General features: G+C 47.8%; 1 protein-coding gene across 2 annotated transcripts in view; it reads left to right on the top strand.

Moving 5' to 3' along the window:
• FRMD4A (FERM domain containing 4A) overlaps positions 1-12,566 on the top strand; it is a 215,167-nt gene that overhangs the window by 108,651 nt on the left and 93,950 nt on the right. For both annotated transcript variants that reach the window (XM_030323364.1, XM_032593827.1), the window contains exon 8: positions 8,979-9,062. In XM_030323364.1, coding sequence (XP_030179224.1) covers positions 8,979-9,062 — 84 coding nt within the window. The remainder of the gene's footprint in view (positions 1-8,978; positions 9,063-12,566) is intronic.

Raw genomic sequence — 12,566 nt, 5'->3', positions numbered from 1 at the left:
CTTGCTATAAAGCAGAGGTAGTCAATTTTTTTTTTTTTAACTAAGGCTTTTTTACAGCCTTAGCAGGAGACCTTAAACATCATAGGTGGCCAGTAACCATTCAGTGAATCTGTTGAATGAAACATTTTGAGGATATAGAAACTATGTTTGGCTTTTTTTGTTGTTGTTGTTGTTTTGTTTTTTGGGGGGTTTTTTGCAGTTGTTACTTTTTTATGCCCTTCATTTGGTATTGGAATTTGGGGGTTTTGATAAATGCAGCTTTATATCTTACAAAGACTTCCGATCCCTTGAAAAATAGTTTAACAACCCCAGGTGCAATCGATTCTCCAAAGATACTCTTCCCCCCTTTTCTTTGACCAGCCCCGAACTCCGCTGTAGATATTATTTATTTTTGAGAGTACCCTGACAGGATGGAACGTGAACTGTGAAGTCGTCTGACCCCACAGATCCTGGGAACGTTTGGCCTCAGGGATTGCCAGGGAGGAGGAAGTTGTAGGCCTGGCCTCCCAGTAATTCATGGTCCCTTAATGAGCCTGTGGAATGCTAGCTCATGGGGCTCAGAGAAACAAAGGATCCTGGTTTAGCTTCATTTGTCAAAGTGCTGCCTCTCAGTTTGTTTGTCCCCAGCTGTCTGGGGAGAGAAACAGCCTTCACGGGAGGGAGAGGTCAGACACCTTATCCCAAAGGTCACTCTGTGTGCCAGGGTAGACCTCCCGTCGCGGAAGGTGGAGGTGATCTGTTCCGTGCGGTGCCCTGATCAACACCTGTCATCTGCAGCAGGCCCACGGTCTGTGTGCAAGAGTGGCCTGGCGTTTTGGAATAAGAGAAGGTCATTCTAAATTCCTTGTTGGTGCCTTTTCCCATCTATACCCAGGGAAATCCCCAAAGCATTAACGTTGAGCACATTTAGTTTGGTGGCTGAACATTAGGCGTTTTAGGTGTCCTAGTCTGAGAAGTTTAGTATTGTAGAGTTACGTTCGGTCTATTAATAATAATTCATGCAGGACTGTGCATTAAGTTCTGTGCATTACATTTAACTGAAAGGCTTTGACTTGTATACATACCCGTCAATAGAATATGTTTTGCTGAACAGCATCAATAAAATGAGAGGTCCGCTTCGATCGCACAGAAGAACACTGCGGCATGGTCCAGGGCTTAAGTCTAGGATATTCTAGAATCTAGAGGATTAAAGAACCTTTTTAACTAATGGTCGCCCACAAAAGACAAAGTAACCTTTTCATAGCCAGAGGGTACCGAATTGAACTTCCTGAAAGGCTGTTTTGCTCTAGATGTGACTATTCTGTAGATTTACATGTCAGGGAACATACACAACTACATTTCAGTGGAATGAATATTACACATCTAAAAATTATGGGAGCAGTTTCCTTGAAGTATAATGACAAGGGAGAAGTCAAAAGTGCTAATGTACTTTACCAGAAGGAGAGCTGTATACGGACAACACGGAATCATAATTCTTCTTCCTCCTGCCCCTCCCAGGCTCTTCTGTTTCTGATTTTGGACTCAGTCTTGCCCAGCAGACCCCTGGAGGCTTATTCTTACCAAGCTCCCCTTTTCTTTCCTGTGAATGGAAATGCTCACTTTATCTTCTTGGACTTTACCATGAGATGTCGGGTTGAGCGTTGCTGAGAAGAAATGGCTGGGGTACATAGAGATCAATAAGAAGTATTGTCCGGGGCAGGAAGAAATCTATGTCATCATAGTCTAACATATTGGGGACAGATTTGTGAGCCCTCATTAAAGGTTTGGGAAATAGCCTTATCGAAAAATAATATTTTCTCACTTGTATTATTTTCCTTAGCACAGCACGATAATCGTTCTTCACTTCCTGGTGTCTTTGTGTGTACAAAAATGGATGTCCTTCCACAATCAGGAAATGTAGAGTTGGCATTTCTGTTTAAAAACAATCAAATAGCCTAAGGCCTGCTATCCTTGCCAGCTCTAGAGGCAAATATTAGGTTGAAAAGGATCAACACGGTTTAAAAACAAAGTTCTCATTTGATCGTCCCTCCTGGACACTCGTCAGCTAACACGTTTTCCGTGATTTATCCATACTTTATGCATCAGAAACACTGCAGTGGCTTGAGTGCTGAACACTGACATTTCCTATTTTAAAAATTTAAAGGGAAAAGCCTTGGGTTATTATAGAAAAAAATAAGATTCTCTTCCTCGAAAAGGTCAGTGCAGGAACACCTCATTTAATCAACTGAACAGGATATCCAAATTGTATGGTTACATTGTAATTTAATTTTTTTTAATGTGTTATTTAGTTTTGAGAGAGAGACAGAGACAGAGTGCAAGTGGGGAAGGGGCAGAGAGAGAGGGAGACGCAGAATCCGAAGCAGGCTCTGGGCTCGGAGCTGTCAGCACAGAGCCCGACGCGGGGCTCGAACTCACAAGCTGTTGCGATCATGACCTGAGTCAAAGTTGGACGCTTCGCCGACTGAGCCTCCCAGGCGCCCCAGTTACGTATTAATGTCACAGAAGACTTATTGCTACATTGTACACAAGAACTTGATTTTTCGTTTTTTTTCTCTAAGGGGACCTTAACTGAAAACCCTCATAGCCAGTCTCTCTTCCTGATGTTGAGAATCACCTCACACTTTACTTTCTGTCAACCCTTTTGATACTCTCAGAAGGGTGCCACCAAAAGAGGGGGAAAAGATCATTTTAAACTTTTTGCCAAATCAGTGAACTGATTTAAAAAAAAATGTTTTATGCCAAACAGCACACATAAATGCCTGAGTCACACTACCTTTGGTATAAAGAACCATCCAAACATTAACCGGGACCAGTAAAAAACATCTGTTCTATAGAATTTTTTCGTTAACAGGATTTAATTGAAACCAGATCAGTAAAGCTCTGTTACCCTGGGCCGTCCCTTGGGCCCTGGAAATACCTTTGTTATAGAGGACCGGATGCACTGACGCTAATCATTAAAACAGGATTCTACCAGCAAAACATTTCTCAGGACCAGTAAGCAAACAGCACCTGAAAAAGACTGATGTTAAGAGCATTTCATGTAAAGGTCCATGGGCCACGTGGTGCTTACCTGTTCAGAGACTGTCATGTGCCAGAGAGGCAGGGGAAGGAAAACCTCCATCTGCAGGCTCTGTCTGTTCCAAAATAAACACAGCGGCCACAGAAAAAGAAGCGACGCTGTGATTGAGTACTTAGGGTTCAGTTTATATGACATCTGCACAAACTTAAACACAGGTCCAAGTGAGAGAGTACTAGCCCAGCGGAGTTCCAGTGGTATGTAAGAAATTTTGCTGTGTCCTGATTTATCAACCTGCAGGTTTCTAATTCTATCTCTTAAAATAATAATAATTATTATTATTATCTAATGCTTTTTGAAATGGAGTGAGGGAGGGAGGGGCAGAGAGAGAATCTCAAGCAGGCTCCGCACTGCCCAGTGCAGAGCCCGATGTGGGGCTCGAACTCATGAAACTGTGAGATCATGACCTGAGCCGAAACCAAGAGTCAGACACTTAACCGACTGAGCCACCCAGGGTGCCCTGTTTCCTACAACTTTTTAATTGGTGTCTTGAAAGAAACTAGTTGGCGGTGATCGTATAGTAAGCAAAATAGATTTGCCGAGAGTCTTAGGTAGAGTCAGAAATACTCAGACAGTGGGGTTTGGAATAGTGAACATTTAGAATAGAACTGGTATCTTTACCAGTTTGAATTGTCTCTTTAATACCCCAAATTGCGAATGTCCCTGTTGGAAACTTAGTAGAAAAGTCCTCTGTTAAGCTTAAAACACATCTGTCAGCCCAAAGGAGAGTTTTTGTGGGAATAATTTAAATGTATGTAATTCTCGTATGTTATTTCACACACAAAAAGAGAGAGGGAGAGAGAGAGAGAGAAGGGGTGTGTGATGGTTTTCCCATGATTTAAGAAAGGACTTTGAGCGAGAAGCAGCTGGAATATTTCACGCCCGCAAGACCTTTTGAAAAGGAACAAAATCTGTGAAAATTTGAAACAAAATGTTCAAGTGGAAAAGTTATAAATTGTTACAGAAATCTTTGTTTTATGCACAAAATTCCATTTTCCTGAGCTTTTCAAGTGTGTAATTCACATTTTCTGAGCATAGGAAAATATTCAGACGGGGGATTTTGTAGGACGATATCCTTCAAGTCCTGTGGGAGTCGTTTAGCTATAAAGTAAGGAGGAGATTTTGTATTATGACAGCTGCCTCTTTTGTGAAGCATTTATTTAATAGCAATATGGTATTTCGAGTTGACCTTGTGAATAGCGGAAAGGCTCGTGGCTATAACAGTATGTCAGTTTTTCAAAATTAAGATTCCCAGTCTAAGGGAGATGTAGAAAGTTAATCAGTTGCTGCTGCTTGTTTCATTTGCGTGTAATTACTGTCTTCGATTATAGACTTCTAAAATGTTTAAAAACTTGTTTCGAATTTTGCAAGTTCCCAACTATGTTAGAAACTCACAAAACGTTTTGCATCACTCTAGGAAGCCAGACTCACTCGTCAAGAAAGAAATCTGTACTCAGATAAATTGGTAGTTAGCATCAGAAAATAAAGGCACACAATTCATAAATGTTGGCAATGTTCCCCCTCCATGGAGCGTAGCCTGTTTCTCCGTGATCCAGACCCAGAATCCAGAATCCCATGCTGGAGAAGTCTCAGCGGGTCCTCAGGTTGCCAGTGTCTGCAAATGTTCACACAACGATAGGAGAAGTGTTACAGGCAACATCCCAGCTACGAGCTTTTCCAGCCCTCCCTACACACTTCTAAAAAAAGCATGTGATTGGGAGAAAATAGGCAAGCACCTCATTTTCTTTGTTGTAACCAGGACTTAAACTTGGTTCAAACAAACAAACGAACAAACAAACAGGGAGGAAGGAAAAGGAAGGAAATTGTTCCCTGCGTGGTTTTTAAAGATCAGTAAAGAAGAAAAAAATATACAACTTGCCTTATTAATCTTAGAGTTTTCTAGATTCATTGTACCATTGAATAAAGTCGTACAGATCCACAGTGTGGGTCTGAAACTTTAGGGTGTCGGTGATGTTTCTGAATTCTGAAATTTGTAGATTTTAGACGGGGACAATTCAGGGTGTTCCTGAACACCGTGATAGTGTCTGGGGCACTGTCCTGGAACCTAACCTCTTACTGTGCCTGCACCAGAACATGGATATTTGCACCAAGTGGGGCAGAGAAAGGTCCAATGTTGCCTCCTATAAAAAGGTGAGGATTGCCACCAAGGGTGTTACAGAAATGTCTGTTTCTTAGAGCTTTTTGGATTTGGGAATTACGGATAATGAGGACCTGTAGGGCTCTTTTACTTAGGAAATCCCTCTCCCTGGGGAACTTGACCTTCACGATAGCCTTTTAAAACACGGAGGCATTAGTGTTAGTGAAAAGGCATCACGTTGCCTTGCCTGAATTGCAGGACAATCCTCCTTGTTACGCTGGTTTGACTTTCTGGGCTTAGCGCTCTTTTGTGTTTTAGTGCCGTGTGCATCGAAACCACTGGGTTCAGGAAGAATTCTGCCGCACTAAGCATTTTCTCTGTGTCCCAGATTTGTCCTGCAAATTATGGACATCTCATTGAACCTAAGGAGAATCTTCTGAAAAAGTGTTTCCTCCTTTTTTTAAAGGGAAACAAACCCATGTGGATTTTGCTAATCCTCTGATCAAATTTGATTTTTGCTTCCTTCGCTTTATGGTGTCTTGGTTAAATCTGTTGTTGCTGTTATTTGCAGCAAATTCCTTGTTTGATATATTGCTAGAAATCTTAGAATGTGTTCTTAGTAGATCATTTGAACGTCCCAGATATGATAAGCAGTGTAGGTGGTAGGAAAGAGACACATCATCTCAAAAATCCCCCTAAATCAAAGACCAGAGCAACACTGAGAGTCCACTTCCCAAAAGTTTGGAATAAAATCTGGTGAATGTTAAAAATGAGAAGACTTTGGGTTGATTCGCAGTGTAGCAAATGACTCTCCAAGGGGCCTTTTTTCTTTTTCTAAAAATGGAACGTGAACCATTTTAGGCTGTCTTATACATCGGCATTTATCAAGTGCACTGAACTCTGGGGGGGAAATGTCTGAGTCGATGACCCTGAAAGAGGAAACTGGGGACTTCTAGGACGTTCGTTAGGTCGTAGCTTCCCACGCCTCTGGAGATGCAGCGACCAGGTCTGCCATCAGGGCAGCCGTCCGATACGCGGCCACAGAGTGGGGCCAGATCATTTCGCTGGGCTGACCACCTCTAAGTTAGCACAGATGTTTACAGACAGCAGAAAGGCAAATAAAACATTTCTACATAGCTGTCCTGTGGGAAGGATTAAGAGCCATGGATCCCTTCCAGAATGTAATGGATTTGGATGGGCTTCACGCCTTCGTGATTTCTTGTTGTATTTGTCCGTGTGACCTTGCCCTGGGGGAGAGCTGGAGAAGCCACGGCAGGCTCCCGCCAGGAAATCAAGCCTGCGATGGTCATCGGGGAAACTTGTTTGCCAACAAACTAGTGTTTGGTGCGTAAGACGATCCCTTCCTCCTTTACCTTCCTCCTTCCCCAAATATACTCCAAATGTGATGAGTGTGAGAAAACCCAAACTCCAGCTTCAGCTGAATTTGCTCCCCCCGCGGCTTCTGCCAGCACAAGTTCATCCCACAAGAGTGAGTAGCTTTTGATAGGTAAGGTGCCGCTGATGATCAGTGAATTGAAGCCCTGTTCTCAGGGTGCCTGTGGTGAAACAGGGGAGGTGAGATCCAGAAATTCATCCCCGCGGGCTCTCAGGTGTTCGGTGAACTGAATATTTGCTTGAACGATGCCTTAATAGGATGCGAGTAAAAATTCCAAACCCTGCTTGGGAACTGAATTTTCCCAAACACAGGGGGCTCACCCATTTGAAAACCCCCAGTGGCTGGCCGTTGCCTACTGGCTACGTGTGAACTCCATGAAAATGATACTCCTATTTCTTTTCTCCACCCGGGCCCTACCCCAAAGCTGTTGCTTCCACCAGAGCTCACAGGGGCTCTCTTTCCTCTGAGCTATCGAATGCGTTGTTTGAATCAACGTGATCGACTACGGCCCTTAATCAGTTACCTTTCTGTTCGCGCTCACGCCGCCCCGCTAACTCGCGAGCGCCTCTTGGATAATGACTGTGCCTTATCTTTTTTGGAGCCCCCTACACAGTTTTCCCCTGTCTAGCAGGGGCTCCCCAAATACCTTCAACTTTTTAACCATTAATTGATAAATCCTTACCTAACCACGTAGGTGACAGCTGCTGTAGTACTTGGATTTGTTGCATCATATGGTAACACGTTGAGCTGTTCTTCTGGTCGGCTGTGCAGAAACACCACTGACACCATCTCTCAGTCCACTTGGAAAGCACCCTGAGAGCAGCTGTGTCCCCACCCAGTCCCCCCCCCCCCACCGTGTGTTTCTCTGTCACCACATAAATGAACCGAACCGAAAGTCCTGGAACGGTTTGCCCACTGGCACTTGGTATGCGAAGGGTAGCCACTGTGATCCGTTGCCCGGGGCAGCATTTCCGGGAGGGTGGGTTCTCTCAAAGGGCACATCCTCCAGTCTGCGGCGTGGATGTCGGGGTGTCTGCTGTCCAGCTGCCTCAGGAGCTCCCCATCTGTGACTGTGCTGCCCTTCTGTCCTTCCTTCACATGTACTTCCTGAGCTCCTATCTCCTTGCTGTCTTGATGTTATCGCTCAGCCTCCCAGGGGCCAGCATCTGCCTTGCTCTGTGCGAGGAGCACAGAAGCTGCTACTGTGGCCTTGGTTAGAACTGTGGACCAAGGCAGGCTCCACAGGGTGAGCCCTTGCCAGCGGGGCAGGGGCCGTGAGCCGCTCTAAAGGCCAAAGCCATCCCAAGGAGGAGGCCAGTAATTGCCTCTGGAGGTGAAGAGTGCGTGCAGACCCCAGTGCCCTGGCCCAGCGGGGATGCAGGTCTGTTGAGGGTGCAGAGAGGAGTCAAGCCTCTGAAGAAGCCTGGTTACAACTAGGGGAGTTTTAAGTGTCCTTCTAACCTGACAACATGGGAGCTGGGGGGAGGGGGGGGCGGGGAACAGAACTTCTTGTGCCGGGACCTGCGTCTAGGACCAGATAATCCACTTCCCACTCTTGGAGTCATTTCCAGGTCTTGTCAAAAGCAAGAGTCATTTCTTTCTTTTCCTTCTTTCTTTCTTTCTTTCTTTCTTTCTTTCTTTCTTTCTTTCTTTCTTTCTTTCTTTCTTTCTTTCTTTCTTTCATCTTTATTTATTTTGGAGAGAGGGAGAGAAAACGAGCAGGGGAGGGGCACAGAGAGAGGGAGACAGAGGATCTGAAGCCGACTCCGCACGGACAGCAGCGAGCCGATGCTGGGGCTTGAACTCAAGAACTGTGCAATTGTGACCCGAGCCAAAGCCTGATGCTTAACCAACTGAGCCACCCAGGTGGCCCAAAAGCAGAAGGTTTTTTTTTCTCATATTTTGGACAACAGTCTCCAGTGTGCAGACGATCCGAGCAGAGAAAACCAGCATTGTGTGTTCTTGAGGGAAACAGCTCTCAAGGAGAAGCAGTCAGGTTGCCCGTTGGGGCCCCCAGAGCCCGTGATGGGACCCCAGGAGCTTCTCCCACAGACACTGTTGACCCTTCTCTTCCCAGATTTGTGCTGCTCAGGGGCCCTGGGCGTGTGCCCCGCTCCACATACGGGCCATCTGTGAGCACGATGCCCTGTCCTGTTCTGTGCCCTAGAGGAGAGGCCTTCTGGGCTCTGCACCTCGTGTGTTCTCTTTCCTCTGTATTAAATCAATCAATTAAAAGGGAGCACCCCTTCCTTCCCCCCCTCCCCCGTCCAGTTTTCATTAAAAGGGAACAGATGTGGGGTCTCGGCTGAGGCCGCCGGGGCGGGGCGGGGCGGATCACACAGTGCGGTGGTTTTCTCGGAGGGTGAACCATTCCTTGGCATTGTCTGTGTGCCCTCCCTGTCTTCCAGCAATGAGGTGGTGAGGAGTGACTTAAAGAAGCTGCCGGCGCTCCCCACTCAAGCCCTGAAGGAGCACCCCTCCCTGGCCTACTGGTAAGCCGCACCCCCTTGGTGCACCCATCAGGAGCGAGCCCTCCCAGGGCACTAGGGGCCCGGGGCACCAGGACCCCAGCCGGCCCCACTCCAACTTGTAGAAGCGGCTTAGGTCTTGGCCAAACCGTTTTCAGCATGTATTTAAGTGGCATGGTTTGCCATTTTCTATTTTCTTTCTCTTAAGAAAAAAAAAAAAACGTCTAAAATTTCACTTTGGATGCTTTGCCTCCTTGGAGACCCTTTCATGTGCTGCTCGAGTTTCATTCTGGAATCCCTGTCATTTGATGACAGGATGTGTGAGGTTTGGAGATGTGGGAGAACTGCGGGGTTTTTTGTTTTTTTTTTTTCATTTGCAGAAGAGAGAGATTGATTCTTTGATTTTCCCACAATGTTTCTTATCTCCTGATTTGGCCGCCGTGGAACATTACACCCTAGTTCATCCCTCAGGCCCCGGATTACTGATTCCGAACAAAACAGGCGCGCGAAAGGGTCCTGGATTGTGGTTCTGGTCACTATCGGGTGGGGCCTGTGTCCCCGGGTGGCCCTCACCACCGACCCAGGAGGAGTGCACTGCCATGGCCCTCGTGTTCCTTCTGAGTCCTTTGCAACAAGCAATGAGTGCTTTTATTAACAACAACAACAAAAGTAGTAATAGTAAAACAAAAGTCGCAGGTCAGTCCTGATAAACTGTAACATGCGACGCTTGTAAACACCTCTTAAATCTGCTTTGTGCAGCGTCTGGATTGCTAACATTTCGTCTCGTCTGGACACTTTTGCAGGCAGCACACTAGTGGCTCAGTTATTCAGGTGGCTCCCAGAGATTCCAATGGCTGGGTTAGGGCGGGTGGTGATGCACACGGCATTAGCGGGTTCAACTCTGGGCCACAGGTCGTTTCTCCTCAAGAGACCAAGCGATGGGGCAGCGGGAGCAGAAATGAGACGCTGAGTCCCAGGGGCAGAGAGCCCCCCTGCCCCTGGGGTGCTGGCACCCCCCGTCCCCCACCATCTCATCTCTCTGAGCTGGTTTTTTGCCACACGTCCTGCACAAACATAGAGGTGGATACCTGGTGGCTTTATAGAATCCTAACCTGCCCCCCCCCCAGGGACAGAATCTGTCTCACCTGCAGACTCACCCGTGCGTGTGTCCGCTCCCACGCTGCCCGCTTGACGGCCTGCACCTGTGCACACCAACAGACGACGCTCCTGTCCCCTCACTCATGGAGCCGTGCTGCCCTCTCCCCGGTCCCCCGTGTCCCCTGGGCCTCATCGTCCGTGTCCCCCTCCCCCACCAGCTGTTCGCATTGGGGATACCAATGGTGAAAGAGTTAGAGACACGAGAATATAGTTCTGGAGACCAGTAGTTCCTGCACGAAGGGGATGAATTTGCCAGGCGGGGGCTGGGTTTTCTGGGGTCAGAGTTGCTTTTAATCTAAACCATCCCTCAGCGACCTCCTCATTCATTTGTTTCCCGGCATGTACACCCTATGCTTACCAGCTCCTTCCCAGTCTCTGTGTGTGTGTCTCTCTCTCTTTCTCTCTTTCGTGATCTCCACAGTCTGTTCCACGCTCACATGTTACTTCTAATACAGAAATGTCTTCCTTCATGTCGCTCTCGTCTTTTGTGTTCATATGAACAGCTTCGTCTTTACCGACACCCCTCCAATCTCTGGGGCCCGGCCAGCGCTTTCCCTGGGCCTCACTTGGACCCAGTGGCACCCGTGCCCCTGTGTGTACTCACGGGGAAGACACGGAACGGAGGAAGTGAGATTTTTGAAACAGGTGCCCTCAGGGAGCACAGCCCAGCCTATGCACAGACAAGCCAGCCGCATGGCCCATCTTGTTGGTGCATTGCCGGAAAAATGCCTTATTCACTGCAGTTGGCCGGTTGAAGTCGGTCTCTATATTCCAACCTACTCATTTGGATTTCTAAAAAGCAAAGACTTCAGGAAGGGATAAATGCTATTCGTGCTTCGTAGACCGGAGACAGACTTGCGTATCCGTAGACTTTCCTCGGCCACAGCATCATCACGCATCTCTACGATTAACCATGACCCCTTGTCGGTGGAAGAGACTTTCACTCGCTCTGACACCACAGTCTGTCGGGTTGCCCACAGCCTCATGTTGCCCTGATCGTCCCTGAAGGGCGACGGATATTTGCCCTTCTTCCAGGCTCTCCCGCTCTCGCTAGACTTCACGGATGCGGCAGACAACCCTTAGGCTGGACTAAGCCACGGGGAGCCCGTCCACACTAGTCGGGAAAGGCATCACAGCTTAGAGAGCAAAGCCGTGGGGTTTAGAATCCCAGCCACGTCTCTGAATAGCACGGGAAGCTTCAGTTACTTCTCTGCCGCCTCAATTTCCCACCCATAAAGCGGAATTAACCATACCTACTGGATCCAGACTGTAAGCAAGAGCAGAAGTAAGAAGTCACATAATGCAGTTAGCATGTAGTGAAAGGTACATCATAATGCTGAGTAATCGTGCAGTAATGCTTTCTGCTAATTTTCCCCAAGCGTGTAACCAGCCTGGACTTCTGTTCCATGGGATTTCCCTTTCGGGGGACAGGTGACGCAGACGGTTAGAATTACGCGCCCAGGGCCATAGAACAGAGCAGTAGCAGGGCCCTGACCTGGAATCTGTCAAGGGCCTAGCTTGCAAATGCTGGGCACCACCCCGCCGGCCGAACCACCCCTACAGGGTATGCAGGGGCATCTATCTTTACTCCAAAATCACTGCCCAGTGCAGGCGATGGCTCCTGCAAGACAGGGAACCATATCTCCATCCCCGTGGGTTTTCTGGGCCGCTGCCTGCAGAGAGATGATCTCCCAGAATGACGTGGCTAGGCACAGTCGGCCGGAATCATCTGTCTTCCTCCTTTATGTAACACAGCGTCCTCCAAATAGTGTTTCGGGATTCTGTGGCTGGTGCCTTTTTTACAGTTATCCCATCGATAACTCCCTACCAGAGATCCGGGGTAGCTGGGAAACTGTCCACAGAGCTCAGTGCACTTGGGCTATCTGTAAATTCCAGAGGAAGGAGGAGGGGGGGCAGGGAGCAGAGTGGGTTCTCAGTCAGCATGGCGCGTGCTGGGTCCATGGTGTTTCAGAGCGGGGAGAGCTGGGGAAGGAGAAGCTGCATACCGCGGTCTCACAGATGGCCTGGGTCATCAGGAGGTACAGAGAAACGAGGGGCGGCAGATTCCTGCAGCTGTCAAGCCCTGAGAAGCCATCTAGTTGGCAAACAGCTGAACAGCTGCCTGACGGCGTTTCTGACTTTAACCAGTGTTTGTCTGAGCCTCGACTGTGTTCGCAGCTACAGCCCTACGTTGATTTTTATCTCGCCTTCGCCGCCCGGGGACCTTCTCTCCCCAAACTGGGAAGGAAATTGGCTCCTGTCGCCCCTGAGCTGCTTACCCCTGGATCCACAGGTTGACCTCACAAAATTCGAAACCCTGTGCTAGGAAACACACCCAGCCCAGCCGCTGATGGAGGGGGTGGGCAGGGA

This window comes from Lynx canadensis, chromosome B4 (assembly GCF_007474595.2).
Source record: "Lynx canadensis isolate LIC74 chromosome B4, mLynCan4.pri.v2, whole genome shotgun sequence".
NCBI classification, from domain to species: Eukaryota; Metazoa; Chordata; class Mammalia; order Carnivora; family Felidae; genus Lynx; species Lynx canadensis.
Note: the sequence above shows the minus strand (reverse complement) of the source record. Positions and strands in the feature narration are given on the sequence as shown.